Raw genomic sequence first — 20,300 nt, 5'->3', positions numbered from 1 at the left:
TAGATGCAGAGGTTAGAATTGGCCTTGACACATGCATTCGGAGATTAGTTGATGATGAGATCCTTCGAGACCTGATACTTGATGAGTTGCAGAGTTATAAGAAGGCCTTAGGGGAATTGTTTTCTTCACCTGATTGCAAACGTAGGAGAGCCACCTTACGACCAGGTAAAAAAAAACATATGTTTAATTTTTACCATTTATTTCTCTCTTTAAGATTATTGAAATCTTTACAAGTTATAAATCACATTTTGTATCCTTGCAGATTTGTGGTGGGAAGATTATGGTGCCACAACGCCTAATCTTCAAAAGCTTGCCATCCGCATATTATCACAGCCTTGTAGTGCTTCTGGTTGTGAGCGCAACTGGAGTGTTTTTGAGAACATCCACACAAAAAAGCGCAATAGGTTGACTCAACAACGCTTGAATGATCTTGTCTATGTGCGGTACAACATTCGATTACATGAGAAGAAGGTGCTAGGGCAAGATTCACATGAAGCACTTGACTTGGATGACATTGATCCATATGCAGCAGAATGGGTTGCTTCTCCTGATGATGTTGATAATGATTTGGATCCATTCCTTACTAATGAGCAGCTGAGTGAGTTGAAGAGGGCAGGAGAGGAATGGGATGCGGAAGTGGCAGCACGTGAGGAGGAGCAGGAGGTTGATCATGCAGAAGAGGCACCTGTTAGTGTTGAGGATGTTGCCACTACTTCAGCACCACCCACCCAGCGACCACAATCTATTTTGAGCTTTAGTCGTAGACGCAATTTATGATTTCTTATTTTCATAATTTCATTGATACCAAACTTTGAACTTGATATGTAATCAGAATTTCAAAGGTTCTTGTTTTGTGGTCTATGACTCTATAACTCTATGAGACTGTCACTATGGTACGTTGATATGTATTGAACTCTTATACATATGTTGCACTTGGTTTTTGGTTTATGCTATGATACTTGCATTTGTTGCTATGTATTACCAAAAAAATTTGATTTATATATCATGGAAATCATATATGTTATACAAATTTGGTGTAAATGTGTGTTTTTGAATTATATATAAAAAAAAAATGTATTTTCAAATGTTCGATAAAGTTGCCGAGTTTTGCCGAGTTTTTTGCCGAGTTTTGGCGAGTCCCGAGTTTTTAAAATTTTTTGGCCTTGCCGAGTTATTGCAAAATCCGAGTTTTTCATCTATGCTTTTGACATAACATCAAAAAATAAAATAGATATAACTATAACAAGATACTAATGATTTAGGCATTTTAATGCACAGTAAATTAAAAGAAATCAAAGTAGACAACAAAAACTGCATTTAGGTCCAAGTCAAAAAGACCAATAATTACTTTCTATTCCTATTTTATAGTACCCTATTTGAAAAGAAATGCTCCCTGAATGACTTGAGATGATAAGCTCTAACAAGGTCTACATCTATACAATAAATGTGTTGTTGACGTTTACTATCAAGATGACTCACTTTTCATCCAAACAAGCTAATTTTAACCCTATAATTTCTTATGTAAATGATAAAATTTCTCATCCCATAGACATTGATTTCACATGCACGGTCATCCCAGATTTCCTCTAAGAATTTTTCATCAGTCATGTTGGTGTACCTGGTGTTAAGGTGGATTCCCTTTAAATTCCCTATTTATTTGGTTTCATTGATTAATTTTATTGACCTACCCTTCTTAATTCCTATTTTTTTGTATTTCATATTTTTCTTCTGGAATAAATTGAGATTCCCCATTATAAGTTTTAATATATATTGACATTTCCTTATTTTATGTAGGTTTTTCATGGAACCATTGTAGAAACACACTAGAAAATTCCAGCTGATGTTAGTTATGCCACGAAAATTTGACTTATGGCAAACTCATACAGTGTCTCAACCAAGTCTATAATATTTCAGAAGAATGAATCTTCACATGCATAAAGTAAACAAAAAAATGGAATTCATCAACAATTTTACAAGCCTAGGACAAAAACAATTTTCTCCTGTACCATTCATCGGTCATCCCTTTCTTCAGTTAAAAATCTGAGATTGGTTCCTTTTGTGGGGGCACCCAATTTTGCCTTTTAGAGAGCAACTTTATTTTTGGCATTTCCTAGCTTGCAATGAAGGAATTTGTTAGCGTGAATGCCTATTGCAAGGGCAATCATAAAATGCATCCTCAACTGCATCCCAATGTCAACCAGGGAGCATTTTAATCCAAACGATGTAAAGATGAACATAATTTGAAATACATCTGTCTTTCTTATGTCTCTTTTGAAGTATATCTCACATCTTGTCTTATATCCAAATATAGATATTCATATATCAAATGGAAGAACTTTGGGAGTACACAATTTCTTCTACAACAAAAGATGAAAGATATTTTATTCATATAGCAAATAGAAGAACTCCTAGCATAGATAATTTATCTTACTATCATGAGAAGACACAAACATTCAACAAGGATTCCTGGTCCAGGGCATACTTGATATCCAAAGGTTTCCCGTTTTTGGGTTGCTGTTCATATAATTCATCCATTACAGAAAAGTAAGAATGAAAGCATATGTCTGTGAAGTCCCGCACTACAGTACAACTTCCCTTGATTGTACTCCATGTACCATCCTATAAATACAATACAAAGTGCTATAGCATCAGAAAAGAAATATGCATAAGAGAGAATCAAAGCAAATTTCTATATTTCATTTTCAACTAAAAGTAAACTTTATTGAAGTTAATGAATTGACAAGAAGGGGCAGTGAGCACCAAAAAGCAATCAACAAGCTTGTTTTCATGTTCCTCTCCAACAGCCTCAAACGTGGCCACTAAGGGTGTGAGAAGGCCATAGCTTAGGCCTGCCAAAATGCTTCCAGTAATCGCTACCACTGGCCACAAAATTAGTGGCAGTGGAAGGCATATACAACATATAGACTTCAAAGTTGGTCCTATACTTTTGGCTCTGCCTTCGGAAAATTTTTAAAAATGTAAGTATTTGAATCTCTCTTTAATTGAATTGATTCCTATAATTTCACCTGCTTCTGAAAAAAACTTAATTCCAATGTGTTTCAATAAGGTATTTAGAATTTCTCTAATTTTATGTCATAATAGGAATGGTAACTTGTAGAACTTAAAAAGTAAAGTTGAAAATATATACTTGATCACACAATAGTATGTCCAGATCACGTGTGCTGGCCAAAGCCCCAAAATCACTGCTGAATTTCCAACCGTCATAATAAGGCATACAATTGGACAGAAAATGATACCTGCAAACGTTTTCATGCAAATAAAAGCTCATTCACAACTATATAACACTAAGGGAAAAGTAACTATCTTGTTCATTCCTATTAACAACGCATGAATGTCTCACATGATTCCTGGTAAAATCATATGGGTAAAATAGAAATTAATGGATGGGAAGCTCAAAGAACACATTTCGAGAACACATAAATATATTTTGATTATCAATTTATCATTATTCAAAGAAGAAAATTAAAATTAAAAAGGCTTTGAAACCCCTGCCATAGTTTTCATTCAGCAGCCAAGTCTGAGTCTGAAACTCTCTGAGTTTAATTAAGAAACTCACGAGTTATGTGATGACCTATAGCCTAATAATTTGGAAATAGATTGCATAAACTGTAGAATTTTCACACACAATATAATGTCCCTTTTGGGGATACTACTATATTTTGACCTAAAATCACAAGTTCAATTAAAAATAAGAGATATAATACAATGAAGAGTATACATTTACCATTTGAAATGTCTTTAACAAGATTAATCCTGGTTTAGGTCCTGCAATCATGTTAGTCAACACTTGAAACGTAATTCATGAGACCAACTATTTTCATGTGTTGGGAATCCAATTACATATAATTATTTATATAAGCATTAATAATTATCCAAAGCATATTCCTATAGTAACTGCATTAGGAATTAGATAGAAACTTTGAGAACCGCAATCTCAAGGATAGTTATCCTCATATTGTGAGAGCATGGGTGTAAAATGGTCCACTCCATCTTTCAATCCACCTTGGAGGCGCTCCATCCTCCTTGATCAAGCCTAGGAGCACTAATCAGCATCCCAAACCACGAGCGCTCCATCTCAAGGTGGCGTGCTTGATAAGAGTATGAGACTACCCTGTCCACCAAGCCCGGGAGCACACATACGCCTCCCAGCCCACAAGCACTCTATCTCAGGGTGGCATACTTGGTGAGAGATAGGTCAGGACCTCACCTCTAGTGATTTCAAAAGGTTAATTGGCCTTCCTGTTTTGCAGCCATTTCTATCCAGTTCAAAATAGACTAAATATATGAATATATTATAACATATTTATCAAAAATAAATATAATTAATTTTACTTAAATTGGGAAACAATACCAAAATTAGAAAATAATGCAAACACTTACAATTATCCCTATATAGCGGGTGGTATTTATTAGTAAAGATGAAAACTTGTTCTATAGCACAAACACTCAATTGCTAAAGCCCTTCTAACAGCTTCTTGGAGAGATGGTGGAGCAAATGCCTTAATGTAATATCCCAGTTATTTTTTATTTATTTTTTAAGGCCAACAATAGGCATCAACAAAAAGATAACCCATTAAGGTTAGAAATCATAAATTGAAACATACTGGGAAAGTAACCCTTCCACTTTCTGATCACCAAGTGCCCAATGTGGGAAGGTGAGAGCATACAATGTTGAGGGGATCATTAGTTTGATTAACTAAAAACAATGCAGTGCTCAGGCGGCAAGCCAGCCCCTTCCGCTTATCCAACGGGAAGACAAGAAAACTTGGCGGTAAACCAGCCAAGTGAGATACACAAAAGTACAAATCACTCAACCGCAATATTTCAGCGAGAGGACTGTAGTTACATAACAATCTCAACTCGACCGCTTATGCAGTGGGAGGACCATTACACTCAGATATCACTCGACCACTTATGCAGTGGGAGGACTGAAATTACAATTTTGCTTGATAACAGGCGGCAAGCCAGCCTCTTCCACTTTTCAGCGAGATGAGAATTACAACATAGAACTGGTTAGTAGTACTACTACTTAACCTTACAAAAATAGAGATATGAGAAAGAGAGTAATGCAGATTATCCCAATACAAACATGAATTTCTGCTAATAACCAATCTGCAGGCTGGAATTGAAAAACCAGTAGCCTAAGAAAACTCTAAAAAACTCACAACTCTCTCAATACACATCCAAATCACTCCAAATCAATCCCAAACCCACACTAGATTAACTGCAATGACAACCAACCCAAACCAAGTTACCAAAATCCCCTTATTAATTTTGCACCCATCCCAATGCAAAACAGAAAACCACGCCTAGCTCTAGAATTTCGATTTTGTCTAGTAATTTCAAAACTCAACTAAAAATGCCACAAACTTACAAGTGTATCGCCATTACTGGGAAGGATGAAAGAGCTGATACCCATAACGGTCAGTCGCTTCAACAGAGAGGTGTGATCAAAAATGCACTTCAGCTACAGGCAAACCAGCAAGTCCCCAAAATCGTTCCAACACCAAAAATGACTATGGCATGCTCTGAGAATGTAGTAGAATACAGCACATAGCTAGGTACTATGTTTCAAGTACGAAACCGGGAAGCACTAGGGAGACGCACTCCGAAGCCTCAAGTTCTGTTGCCAAACCGACAGCATAACATTACAAATTTTCAAGATGAACCAGAATGGGAGCCCAAGGCTCTTATTTATAACTTCACACCATCAAATTCAAATGCAAATTGCTTCAACCTCAACTTCTTTCATTTGCATTTCATTCCACCTCACGTGGACCCCAAGAGTGGCGCCATTCTCACAAGTCAACCTTCACGCCAAAAAGCATGGACCCACAATATTCACTTGGCAAACATTAGAGATGAAACATAAAAATAACATCTCCCTTAATAATTTCGACATTCCCTTATTAAACATAAATTTCGCCAAGCACTTAGGGGATTTTAGACATTAATCCCAAATTCAATAAATCAATAGCAATTAATCAGATTAATTAAATATTAAACCTTAGGATAAGGAAATAATATTTAATTGTGTCACATATGACTCCCGTACTGATTACTGTCAAAAACCAGGATGAAACTGAGCCAGGAAGACCACTGAACTGTTGCAGGATCAGGACCCTGTCCACTGCTAGAAATAGAATTATGCCACACTGCCACTTACTAAAAATAGTAAGTCAAGAACTAATGCTCCGAAAAGCACGATCTTCGCGCCCAGTGACAGAGCATGAAGAGCTCAGTCGGACAGTATCACCAAAATAGCCATTCCCTGACTTATTAAAAATAGTAAGTCCTCGCCTCATCAATGTTGGACCCTCATTCTTCATCCCACCTAACCTACGAGTCTCAAGAATAGGCTAATGGACCACTAGGAGGTCATCAATGAGAAGGGGACATTACAGTCCGCCCTCCCCAAAATTGCTTGTCCTCAAGCAACTGTAAGGCTGGATGTAGTAAAATCTCCTCATTTTCCCACGTAGCATCCTCTACTGGTAGATTTTTCCATTTGATCAAGTATTCCCTGATCACTCTTCTCCTCAAAGATCGTTCCCTGAATTCAAGGATAGCTTCAGGAACCAAAACCAACTCTCCCTCCTCATCAAGGGGAGGTAACTCAGCTGAAGCAACAACATTATGTCCCAGAGCCTTCTTAGGACGAGACACATGAAATACATTATGGATCCTGCTGCTTGCTGGCAATTCCAACTCATACGCCACTTCTCCAATCCTCCTGCTGGCCCTAAAAGGCCCATAGAATCGTGGCTTCAATTTCTCAACCCCACTCTTCTTGAAAGTAGACTGTCTGTAGGGTTGGAGCCTCAGATAAACCATGTCGCCCACCTCAAAGGTGCGCTCAATTCATTGTTGATCAACATACAACTTCTGTTGATTCTGTGCATGTTGGAGATTGTCCCTCAGAATCCTCAGAATATCTTGACTTTGTTGCATCATATCCTTTGCCTAAGGGGTTCTGCTATCACCAAATACCAAGTCCGCAAAGCTAGGAGCTTCATAACCATATAGTGCCATGAATGGTGACATCCGGATGGACATGTGATAGGAGGAATTGTAACAATACTCTCCTAGGTGAAGCCATCTCACCCATGTATTTTGCTGCTCCGAGACATAGTTTCTAAGATAACCTTCCAACCACTTATTCACTATCTCGGTCTGTCCATCAGTTTGGGGGTGATAATTGGTGCTTGGAGTGAGCACAATACCACACAATTTGAAAATCTCCTGCCAGAAAGCACTTAGGAACTTGTTGTCCCTATCACTCACAATGTTCTTCGGTAACCCATGTAATCTGAACACCTCCCGGAAGAACACTTCAGCATCTTGAGCTGTTGTAAAAGAACTGGTGATGGCAAAGAAATGAGCAAACTTTGTGAGTCTGTCCACCACTACATAGATACTATCCTTCCCTTGAGACCGAGGCAACCCCGTGATGAAATCCATGGAAATACTTTCCCATTTTTGACTGGGAAAAGGCAAAGGTTGTAACAAACCAGCTGGTAGAGTGTGCTCATCTTTGTTCCTCTGACATGTATGACACTCCTTAATGTACTTCAAAACATCACTTTTAAGTACCTTCCAAGAAAATCTCTCCCGGATCTGCCTGTATGTTTTGAAATAACCTTGGTGACCAGCGAGGGGGATGTCATGGAAAGTCTTCAAAATCTTCTCTTTTAACTTATAGATTCAGCCACTATGAAGATTCTTCCCTTGTACAGTATCAATCCCTCAACCAATTTGTACCTTTCATCATGAAAATTACCTTCTATAAAGCTGGTTGCAAACTGATTTTTGGCATAATCAGCAAGCAACAACTCTCTCCAATCAGCAGTAAGCTCACATATTGAGCTTAAATGGGGCCTTCTGGATAAGGCATCCGCCAAAACATTGTTTTTACCCTTAACATACTCAATATCGAAATCGTAAGCCTGCAGCTTACTCACCCACTTCTATTGTCTCTCATTCAAATTTTTCTGATGCATGAAGTGTTTAAGACTATTGTGATCAGTCTTAACAATGAATTTACTCCCCACCAGATACTGCCTGAACTTTGCAAGGGCATACATTATGGCAAGCATTTCCTTGTCATAAATTGAATACAGTCTTTCAGGACCTCTCAATTTCCTGCTCTCAAAGACTATAGGATGCTTATCCTGCATGAGAACTGCACCAACACCTTCTCCAGATGCATCACACTGTAGCTCAAACGGCTTGGTGAAATCAGGCAATGCTAAAACAGGGCAGGAACTCACGATCCCTTTAAACTGCTCAAATATTGTCTGTGCCTTTTCGAACCATTCAAAAGCTCCTTTCTTTGTAAGATCTGTGAGGGGGGCAGCCAACTGAGAATATCCCTTCACAAACCTCCGATAAACCCCACACAATCCCAGAAATCCCATCAAATGTGTTATGTTCTCAGGAGTAGGCCAATCAATGATGGCTCTAATTTTTTCAGGATCCCCCTTCACACCACCCGCACTGATAATGTGACCAAGGTAGAGCAACTCTTCCATCCCAAACTCACATTTGGACTCCTTAGCAAACAGGGATTCAAATTCTAATATGCTTAACACTTCATCCAATTGTTGTAAATGTTCTTTCCAAGATTTGCTGAATATGAGTATGTCATCAAAGAATATCAAAACAAACTTCCTTAGCTGTTCTTGGAAGATTTTGTTCATGCATGATTGAAATGTAGTGGGTGCATTAGTCAAGCCAAAGGGCATGACTAGGAACTCAAAATGCCCAAAGTGGCATCTGAAAGCGGTCTTCTCCACATCTGATGCTCTCATTCTAATCTGATGATACCCCGACCTGAGGTCAATCTTGGAGAAGAACACTGCCCCATGTAGCTCGTCAATGAGCTCATCAATTCTCGGAATAGGATACCGATTCTTGATGGTTTTCTGCTTCAGGGCTCTGTAATCCACACACATGCGCATGGTCCCATCCTTCTTTCTCACCAAAACAACAGCCGAAGCAAAGGGGCTTTTGCTAGGCCGTATGTAACCCATGTCAAGCAATTCCTGAATTGCTTTCTCAATCTCATCCTTCTGCTTCTTAGGATATCGATAAGGGGTAGTCATAACTGGCTTAGCTCCTTCTTCAATCTCAATAATGTGTTCGGCACCTCTCTCAGGGGGTCTGCCAGGGGGTGGGTTTTCAAACACCTTGCTTCTCTTGGTTATCAAAGCTTGAATGTCTTCAGGATAGTTCCTCTTCTCTTTTTGTGGTTCTGAGGGCATGACCATGATCTTACTTCTATCCGTGATCATTGCTTGAATATCTGAGGAATAGCTGCCCTTGTCTACCAATGGATTTGAAGGCATTATCAAACACTTTGCTGCCCACTCCACCTGATTATGGTGGATCAACCTTTCCATCCTTTTCAAGGATACCACTTTAAGTCCACCATGCGACATTCCTCTCAATACTACCTTCTTCCCTTCAGATATGAATTTCAGCTCCATGGTTTGTAAGTTTAGTGTGATCTCACCAAGAGATCTCAGCCATTGAATCCTGAGGACTACATCATCAGTCCCACCAATGCTCACCACAAAGAAATCATCTCCGATTTCATGATTTCCCAACTTCAGAGACATGTTGGAAATCATTCGGTTACAGGATATAGTGGATCTATCTGCTACCATGACTTTGAAGCCCTCAACTTCCTCTGCCACTAGTCCCCTTTTTGCAACAATCCTCTCATCAATGAAATTGTGTGTTGCACCTATGTCAATGAGAGCAATGACACGATGCTCTCCAATCACACCCCGAACTCTAAACGACTCATTCTTGTGAATGCTCGAGAGTTGAGCAACCACTCCTCTATCTTCTGATCCAAATTCGGGCCCTTCAGGAGCCTCTTCATACTCGCTGTCCTCAAACTTCAGTTTGTTGTTCTGAAATTTCAGAATCTAATCCATCTGCAGAATAGCACTCCATGTGAAGCAAATTCCCCTTTCCATGACACTTATGTCCGGGGGCCTGTTGTGACCTATTCACACATCGCCCCATTGCTAACGGGGACCCCCTCTTTGCCAACTTCCTGCGTTGTTAGGTTAGGGTTTTGGCTGCTTAGTGGGCAATTTTGCATTTTCCGTGCCCGAGTCTCGGAGTTTTGATCATGCCTAGTGTCGTCTAGGGTTTTTGAAGTGTTAGGATCAAGTTGCAAAAGATGATATTTTTAATGATCCTAAGTTTTGCTAAGTGTTAGACATATTGAGCGTTAACGTGTTTTTAAACACACGCATCAGTCATTCTAAAGTACCAAGGTATTCACAGACCTTTTGGAGTTGTTTTCTCGCTCCTAAGGTATTATTTAAATTGGTTTCGCACTTTATTCCAATATTTTCCTAGCGTTTCGCTCATATTTTTGGAAAATTAGTATAAGTCCAGTCAAATTTAAAGTCGCTGAGCGATTTTGAGTGGTTAAAATGATAAAATCCTAAGGGAAATCCTTATTCCAAGGGTTAAAGGGTCAAAATCCATGCTAGACGTGTTTTTCCCCTCACATTCCAGACTACCCAACCCATTCCCCCACTCAAAATCCATACTACACATGGGTTTCCCCTGGAATCCATACTGGCTACTAATTTGCCCCACTGTTTATCCATACCCAAGTCGAATTTCCCCTGGAAGCGCTAAAATTTGGCTAAGTGTCAAGATTTATCTAGACTGAGGTCGATTTTCCACCGGGAGTGCGGACTGGAGTGTGGACTGAAGTGCAAGGATAATTCCATGCCTGGGTCGATTTTCCACCAGGATTTTTGTGACAACTAAGTGAGGATTTTTGTCCAGATTTTTATCCAAACAGAGGTCGATTTTCCCCTGAGCATTTTTGTAAGGATTTTTGTCCGGATTTTTATCCAGACAAGGATCGATTTTCCACTGGGAACATTATGAAGAGTTTTGAGTCCAGATTTTCATCCAGACTGAGGTCGAATTTCCACCAAGGAGGTATTTTTCCAAGTTAAGTGAGTTTTGAGTGTGGATTTCTGTCCAGACACATCGAATTTCCCCTGGGGGGTGATTTTTGCAAAATGAGTGCAATTTTGTCTGGATTTTTGTCCAAACTCACATCGAATTTCCCCTGGGAGGGTTTTTATGTGCATTTTGATGAAATTGAGCATGGATTTTTATCCAAGCATGGGTCGAATTTCCCTTATGGGGGAAATTTTGACACTTAAGTGATTTTTGAAGGGATTTTTCAATCCCAACCTATATCGATTTTCCCTTGGAGGCTTTATTTTGGATTTAAATTGGAATATTTTAATAAATAAGCCCCATTTTGATTGCTTTTAAATAATTATTAAATGATTATTTAAAATTTAAAAGCAAATTTAATAACTTGCAATAATCATTAAATGTTTGAACCTTCTAGAAGCAAGTTAGGGTTTCACCAAGCAAGTATTTATACAAGTGTTTTTTATCCCACATTGCTTGTGTGGTGAAAGTTGGAGGTGAAAGCAAGTATATGAGAGGAACTTCAGCATTATTTTATTATTATTTATGCCAAGTGTCTCCATGAAAGCGATTTTTCTCCAAGTTGGACGAATTTTTTAGCAAGGCGTTTTTGTAAAGTGTGGGATTAAGGATTTATTTTCCTCCATTTTTTCCAGCTTGCTGATCTATTCCTCTTGGCTGCCATTAAAGACCAGTTTCAGATTTTCGATTTCGTTAAGTTTGGCGATTTTTTCCAAATTCAGCATTTTTTGGTGAAAGTTGGCAATTTCATGATTGGAGACTTGGGCGATTTTTCCTCCACCATTTGTGCTTGCTGTTTAGACCTTCATTGCTGCAGATCAAGGCTGCCATTGACATCAATTTTCATAATTCCATTTTGGCGCTAGACTTGGGAAAATTTCGATTTTGCTTGGGAGGTGTTTTGGTGCCATATTTTGATGATTTTCATGCATGTTTTGTGGCTGCCATCATTTCCAGCCTGCTGATTCGCTTCAGATCTGAGATTTGCTTCAGATTTTGACCTCCATTAATGGCTGCCATTAATTTTCAGACTTAAGTTTTATTGCCCAGCCAATTCCAACTTAAACATTTAGCATTTGGAGGTGTTTTATGGAATTTTCTGTGCATTTTTTTAGACCATTTTATCGTTGTTGCAGGTCTGAAACTCCATTGTTAGGTGGTTGTCCTCAGAAATTTTCATTTCCAGCCACCTAACCAATTTTGGCGAATTTGCTTGGGGTTGTTTCCTTAGCAATTTTTCATCATTTTCAGGGATTTAAACCACTTTGCAAGGTGTTGGTAAGTCTGAAGTGTTTGATTTTCAGACTTGTCCACAGAAAACTAAATTTTACCAGCCATACTTACATCCCAGAAGATGATTGTTTTCATCAATAAAACTGATTTTTATTGATTTTATGCACATTTTGAAGATTATAACATGTTTTGAAAGTCTGATTTTTAGGTTGTTTTCAAAATTTTTGACCTCCATTGTTGACTGCGGAAGGTGTCTTCAGACATTCATTGTGTGAAAACACAACCTTTCACACCTTTTCCTTAGTCATCATCAATCCGGTATACTCCTTTGCACGTTAGCTTGCATATTTTCTAAGCGTAAGGAGGTATAAATAATTTTTATGGAAGGCTTCCATGCCTTAGTGTTGTCACACTTTGAACTTAATTGCTAAAATTTACCAAGTGTATGGATTATTTTCCTGACTCCATGCTCTAAATTAGCTAAATCTTTAGAAAGTCAGGAATTTTATTACGAATATTTTCCTAAGTCTAACTTCGAGCTTCGTACAGGTGCGATGTCAAAGTCGGGATACAAGGAAAGGAAAGAACTGTTGAAGACGCAGGAGACTGGATTTTATCCAGAGTTTAAGATTTCATCCAGATGGAAGGAGATCGCTGATACAAACATGCATTTCCTGGTCTTCGACCAGATGCAGTGTCGGATGTTCGGAGTCAGAGATCAGGTTCCTTCTCCAGCATATGCAAATATTATGAAGAGTGGCATTTTCCATGCTGTTGGGTTTCCACAATCCATACAGTGTAGTGAGTTGATCCTAGAGTGTGCACGATGTTACGATCCGCTCACAATAATGATTAAGAGTCCCAAGGGCGTTGTCATCGCCTACCTTGCTGAGGATGCCATTGCTGAGGTGTTCGGAATTCCACGCAGAACAGACATGAAGGATGTGACCAAAGAGGATTATGCAGACAGATACACAAAGAAGATGGGTGTATGTAAGAATTTAATTAACAAAGAGTGGATGATTGAACCTAGGTCTCATCATTCCAAGGCTCCCAAGACACTTATGTGCGTAGATTTTAAGGAGGAATATAGTGATTTGATATTCCTACTCAAAAAAGTGATGGGAATGCCACAGGGAGCAATATTTCATGGATGGATGTTCTACCTCATCCAGGATTGTCTTAGAGGAACACTAGTGAATTGGTCCAAGATTATAAGTGACAATCTGGATTTCCAGCTGAGAAATGTAGAGCCATGACTTCCTACCTGGTGTACCTGCTTGCACGATTTGTTTCATACAGAGGATTAATATGCAAAGGTGAAGTCGGGAATGGGCAAGGACAGTTTAAGAGTTATGAATGCTACGCCCAGCTGAGCATGCACAGAATTGAAGACTACAAGAGAGTGAATGATGCATTCACTATGTACATCACACAGATGCTGCAGGGCGGAATCCACAGAAGATTGTCTAAGGAGGCAACAGAGTTAATAGAAAAATATGGATCGTGGTATATACAGTTTCCCACTTTCACATACCTCGGGATTCATGGGTTTCAATCTGAACCCTACAGACTTCCTAGGTATCCAACCGACAGAATAATATCGTTGGAAGTGGTGAGATAGCTTCTAGAGTTCGATGTGATCCAGAGAGAGAAGCACAGGACAGGAATGACATTCCCTATTTCAGTTGGGAAGACGTCAGAGGTTTGCCAATCCGCCATAGCTGCCAGCACTGCAGGTGAGGAGATTGCATTCTACAGATTTGCAACATACAAGAAAAGAGAAAGATTCGATCCAGACAAGAAGGTCGGAAGGATCAAAGGAGAGAAGTTCACTCATAAGGTTGATATAGAGGATTATTGGGCTAACTTGATGGACGAACAAGCAGTAAAGAGAAGAATATGGTCCCGAATGTCAGTGGATTTCATGAGGAAGTGTGGACTTTTCCTCATCCCTGATCAGGTATTAGATGATAGAGATCATACACACCCACATTATGAAAATGAAAATGAAGAAGGCAATTCTATTGCCTAATTGGTCAGAGTCAGAAGAGATTGACCTGAATGTATTGATGAGAGAGGTCTTGAATATCTCCCGCACATGGGTGGATATACAGATGAACAGATTAGTTGACATGGGTGTTCCCTTCACTTATGAAAGGATGAAGCCGGAAGAATCTACTTCCGACGATGATCAGAGGACTATCAGTGATGTCAGGATTCATGCAGACGAAGAGAGTCAAGCTCCCAAGAGAAGGAAGAACACGCCAGGAGAAGTCAAGGCCAGAGGGAAGAAGATTGAGGATGTGAAGAAGAAACAGAAGATTATCATTCCTCCACTTATCCTTCCTTCACCCCCCTCCTAGTGTCTCATCAATCAAAGTGATTGAAGTAACAGAACAAAATAAGGAGACTCAGCAGTGTTCCAATACAGTGATACTACCAGAGAATACTCAAGAATTTCATGCCACAGCGACATCTGCGCCTCCTGATGAGAATGATGACCAGTCAGGATACCCTACTGTCCTTTTGGAAGTTAGTTTGGGAAATGATGTATATGATTGGACCAGGGATAATCCTGATGATAATGATGAAGTTATCTCGGCATTGAAAGGATTTGATCGAGAAATGTGTCTTGGTGATGGTATGGAGATGATCACTATTCCTGAATGGTTGAAGAAGAGTATGGAGAAAAGTAAACAAATGATAGAGATGCAACCTATTGATGATATTGATGACTACCTAGCTAGGAGTTCTAAGGAGAAGGAGCCCAAGAAAGCGGAGATTTTATCGCACATAGCTAGAGATGAGATAGGAATGCGGATTGCGCAGATTGTTGTTCCTATTGCAGGCGTGACAGCGGACATTGCTACTCCTATGGATTTCTAGATCACTTCAGTTGTCCTTGGTCGTACAACCCCAGGGCAGGAATTCCAGGAGATTGGTGACAACCTCCAAGCAATCAATGCAAGGTTAGACGGAGCGATTGCGGAAAATGAAAGGTACAGAGAAAAAAATATGAGACTCGGAGAGTATATTGCAGAGACAAGGCGTGAGAATCCCACCCTTGTTTCCCCTATTGCAGTTGACCATGGAATACATTCACACTGCGAGGTAGCGAGAGGTACACACTCGGAGGTGGAAAAGTGGATTGAAAGCACAAGAAAGCGGGCAGATGATTTCCTTACTCAGTTTGTTCAAGCATATGATAAGACAACATCACTTGTATTCAGAATCCAGTATTTGGAGGGAGTTTGGGAAGAATTCCGGCCTATCCAAGAGAAGACTATTCCACGCCTCCTGGCATTGAAGAAGGTTCCTGATTCCACCTTGGTCAACGAGAACATTGTGCACAGTGGAGACATATATGATTACCATGGCTGGTATTGTGCATTAGCCTTAAAGAAATCAGCTTATGAGAACGCCCAATCGAGTTGTATGGAGATGGAAGGATTAATTCAAGACATTCAGATGAAGATCCTTGTCTCGATTGAGGAATTATTGGGCATTGATGTTAGTGATGCTAGTGGTTTACACTTAACCGAATTAAGAGACAAAATGAAATTTATGTATTTTTGCCAGTTGGACTCTTTGAAGAAGAGTCAAATAGATGACTTGGTCTCTTTGTTGATTCATGTTCATAATTCGCAAAAGCTCATGCCTAAATGGGAGAACACTTTGAATGCTTGCTCGGATTCGTTGGACGTGATTGATTTATAGCAAGATACCTTGCCTAGCATTTCCATGGAGGAGTTAGATTCAATATTGGCTAGATTCTTGGAGTATGCTAGGAGAGAGAGAGAGATGCAGGGAGGAATCTTCTAGAAGATTCCCTATATGATGACTGGGTATCTTTTCATTGGGCCATATGTTGGTGGCGCCATTTTTGATGTAACCCTAATTAGGGCAATCTTAGGGTTTTGTTGGCATGATCTCGACCGTTGATCTTAGATCAATCTGGGCCATCCATTTTGTAAGAGACTCTATATATGCCCCTTTGTCTCTCATTTGTAAGAGAGTTTTTGTAGAATTGTTGGTATATGCTACAGCTATTTGAATCCTAATCATTGTTCAATTGTTGGTGATTTTGCTCTTCAAGTGTTGTATTTGTATTCATGGTTCTCAATTCCTCCAAGTTAGATTAGAATTTAGATTAGAATTTATTTTCATGTATGTTAGATTGAGTGAAAGATTTGTTGAATTCATTTGTGTGGAATCCTTAATCCATACCACTAGCCTCTTGCCGCTGGTAAGTGCGCCTTGTGTGGTCAACTGGAGTTTGAGTAAGCATAACTTCAACTATCATGCGTCCGTTGACAAGCATCAACTTGGATGGTGTCTGCGTTTGATGGTAATAGTCTGAAAATCATTAAGTATACCTTAGATGATTGCACTAAGCTTGTGTCAATACCTGATTGTGAGACCTTGCCTGGTTTGATTCCACTAGATCCATTCATCATTTCCTACATTCCTAGGATTAGAATAGATTTCCTGAACCCTATCCTTTTTCCCCCTTTTTTAGTAAGAAGCAAATCCAGAGCCTTATTGATAAATCTTAAGTTGTTAGCACACCTATTCCGCATCATTCATGATAATCCAAACATTTGCATAAGCCCCCAAGTGAAACACAGCAATTCACATCAACCACTGAACTTACCCACTCGTCAAGACCTGACATGTAGAAACCTTGGAATCATTTTAGTCTTAAGATCTTCCAAATCCAAGGTTTTTCATCCATGAACTGATAGTTGAACACATGGCTGAAGTTGTAGCAGAAATTATATGGAAACTGACAATGTTTTCAAAGCATCCAATCAATTCACTATATAACAGCAGGTGGGCCCACTTGGGTGCTCAAAACTCAACGCCCCATAACCCTATAAAAAAATATTAATTAATTATGTCAAGATCCTCCTCAAATTACTCCCACTTTATCTTGAAGTTCAGCTTGCAACTCCTCATAAATGACCACTCTTCGATGGAAACCCACATTCTCTTATGCTGGAATATTTCAGATTAACAGCATACAAATACTTGCTAGAATGATAGAACATGACCTTCATCACAAATTATAACCTCTAGATGAGATTGCCTTCATAAAATCATAGGGCTTTCGTCCTCTGATCTTGAACTAATAATTGAACACATGGCTCAAGCTGTAGGAGAAACTATATGGAAATTGGCAATGTTTGCAAAGAAACCAAGCACTTCACTATGTAACAGCAGGTAGGCCCACTTGGATGTCCAAAACGCAATGCCCTATAACCCCATAAAATAATATATACTAATTTTGGCAAGATCCTCCTCAAATAGCTCCCACGTTATCTTAAAAGTCAGCTTGTAACTCCTTATAAATGACCTCTCTTTTATGGAAACCTACACCCCTTAAGCTGGAATATTTCAAACAAACAGCATACACATAATTGCTAGAATGACAAAAGATAACCTTTAGCACAAATTACAATCTCTAGATGAGATTGCCTTCAGAAACTCAGAAGGTTTTCACCCTCTGATCTCCCAAACCCAAGGGTTTTCATCCTTGAACTGATAGTTGAACGCATGGCTGAAGCTGTAGCAGAAATTATATGGAAATTGGCCACGGTTTTCAAAACAACCAAGCACTTCCCTATATAACAGAAGGTGGGCCCACTTGGGTTCCCAAAACATAATGCTCCATAACCCTATAAAATAATATTTATAAATTCTGGCAACGTCCTCCTCAAATATTCCCACATTGTCTGGAAAGTCGACTAATAACTCCTCATAAATGACCACTTCTTTATGGAAACCCACGCCTCCTTATGCTGGAATTTAATATTATTTTATGATAATTTATTGACTGTTACACCTCAGATCCCAGCTCATGGCCCCCATTACTAAATTTAATTGTATTTCTCTATCCTTATCGAGGAAAATAAGGATTGGACCCACACAAGCCAATTTAACTAAAAGGGTACATTACATGTTATCTGAACCTCGGCAAATAATAGACCAGCTAAAGAAACTTGCCAGTCCTCACAAATTTAATGAGAACTTTTCAGACTTTCCAACTATGGGTAGTACTGGGATGAGGACCTCCCAGGCAACTTAATGCTACATACAAGCAACCATCGCCTGAACATTATGTTGCTGGTTCAGGTTAGGATTTCCTTTCAAAAAAAAACCCGCAATAAGAATCAACTGGTTGCAGAAGAAAGGGACGGGTGCTTGAGGCACTTTTGATGTAAGTCTGATGTGCTGCCTTTGTTTCACGGCCTTTCCTCCCCTATATATTGCTACCTTTGTTTTACTTAACGAAGGGTTTGGGCCTTTCTCTAATATACAATATTAAATGCAGAAATGAGAAGAATAACTAGAATTTAAGTCTCCAACAAAAAGCCTCAATAGAAAGCTTGGCATGATTTGATTGTAAGAATCAGACAAAACCAACCCCACGAATCTGAGTGGTACATTCTATATTTTTCCACAGTGGAGCGGAATTTTAATAGCAGTCCTACACTGCAAATTGAATTATCCTACGACAAAATTCGCATAGGACTCAAGGAAAGACTTATCTGAAATGAATAATTTATTATTATTGCTTGTGTTAAGCGCATCAAAATGAGATTTTCCAGTACTCCTTACAAGCCTAGTAGAATTCTAGTAATCCAATTATTGTGCTTTAGCCTTTACTGAGATAAGCAGTTGAGGAAAGGAAGAGAAACTTTTTTTTTTTTGAAACAGTCTTATACTTTTGGGGAGAAAAGACGAATTTGTTGTTCATTTTGGATGATGTATGAATGTATTGTAATTGAAACTTTTTGTCTTTCAATTATTGGTGTTGACAGACATTCAAATATGGCAGGTGTGAACCCGATTAAGATTTTCTCTATGATTGATGTTATCGTGTACGGACTCTGGAGGGGTCAGAGTGACTCACGGCTGAAGATGAAGCTCCACCAAGAGTTGTAAGAGTGAGCTCCAACATCCCATTGCGCAAAAATAAAAAAAATTCACAATAAATGCAGAATTTCCCTCTTACATATTGGAAAGCAAAATGTCCAAGCTTAAATGCCAATCAAATATTCACTGGACAGATCCCCAATCTGTTCAAGGTTTTTCCATGGAATAAAAAAGAGTTATAAAGGGAGAGATCTGATTGCAACCCAAATCTACTTTGAACTGAACAAAATTACGAAATAAAAAATTCATAAACATGACTCTAAGCTCTTACCTTTCACAGCACCGAGGAGAAAGAGCAGCATGAAATATGGTAAGAAAGAGAGGAAGCTCCAGAGTATTTCTGCAAACCCCCTTGGAGTGTCCATGTCTGAGTCGCAAAACACACAACACCCACCACTATATTGATATACACTTCTCTTTCAGCATTTCATGTGACACCAATCCAAGCAGACATTGTTGCCCAACAAACCAAAAGAGCTCTCACAGGCAAAATCAGCTGAGATTCCTGTAAACCATCAATAACCAAAGGCAAAAGCTCAAAACAATAAAACCACGTCTTTTGTAACAGCATAGGATGCAAATGGGTTGCCGCGCCAGGAAAGTAGTAATTTAATGGCGAACAGTGGCAAGAGGAAAAGCATCTCCACAGATGGCACGTATCTGGGATGGTGTAGACCAATCCAAAGCCTGAGGCTGAAAATATATTTAATATTCCGCACTTGTCAGAAGCATTGGCTTCTATAATGATGAACAAACGTGCCAAACTACCACTACCGATTGAACGTCGATTTTAGTTTTCGTTTTAACTTTATTTGTTGCTATCGACAGGTAGGTATAATATAACAATCAAATATAAAATTTGATGGTAGTCCAAAATTCTAACATTTTACAAAAAGTGTATCGTACGAAAAAGATAAACTTTTTTTAGTCCATGCCTTTAAGCAAAAAAAATTATTTATTTTTATTAAACTGTTTTAAAATTCATTAATTTTTTTTTTAATTTTTTGCTGGGGTATATTTTATTTTATTTTTGTCAAAAATATTTATAATTAACCGATAGACTTTGTATTATGTGGGCTTTGCCCACCTTAGATATCTCA

The 20,300-nt window shown here is 38.9% G+C and overlaps 1 protein-coding gene across 2 annotated transcripts in view; it reads right to left on the bottom strand.

Annotated features, from left to right (window-relative positions):
• The window catches only part of LOC131029885 (uncharacterized membrane protein At3g27390), a 74,752-nt gene extending 54,765 nt beyond the window's left edge, over positions 1-19,987 (bottom strand). Inside the window, exons 1-4 of one of the 2 annotated variants that reach the window (XM_057960541.2) lie at positions 19,472-19,987; positions 3,149-3,257; positions 2,761-2,953; positions 2,483-2,619 (exon numbers count right to left, since the gene is read on the bottom strand). In XM_057960541.2, the coding sequence (XP_057816524.1) occupies positions 2,483-2,619; positions 2,761-2,953; positions 3,149-3,257; positions 19,472-19,565 (533 nt within the window). In that variant the 5' untranslated portion in view covers positions 19,566-19,987. The remainder of the gene's footprint in view (positions 1-2,482; positions 2,620-2,760; positions 2,954-3,148; positions 3,258-19,471) is intronic. The other variant, XM_057960540.2, reaches the window with a different exon arrangement.
• Positions 19,988-20,300: the final 313 nt, after the last annotated feature.

Source organism: Cryptomeria japonica, chromosome 3 (genome assembly GCF_030272615.1).
Source record: "Cryptomeria japonica chromosome 3, Sugi_1.0, whole genome shotgun sequence".
Classification (NCBI taxonomy): domain Eukaryota; kingdom Viridiplantae; phylum Streptophyta; class Pinopsida; order Cupressales; family Cupressaceae; genus Cryptomeria; species Cryptomeria japonica.
This window is presented reverse-complemented; position numbering and strand designations above follow the sequence as displayed.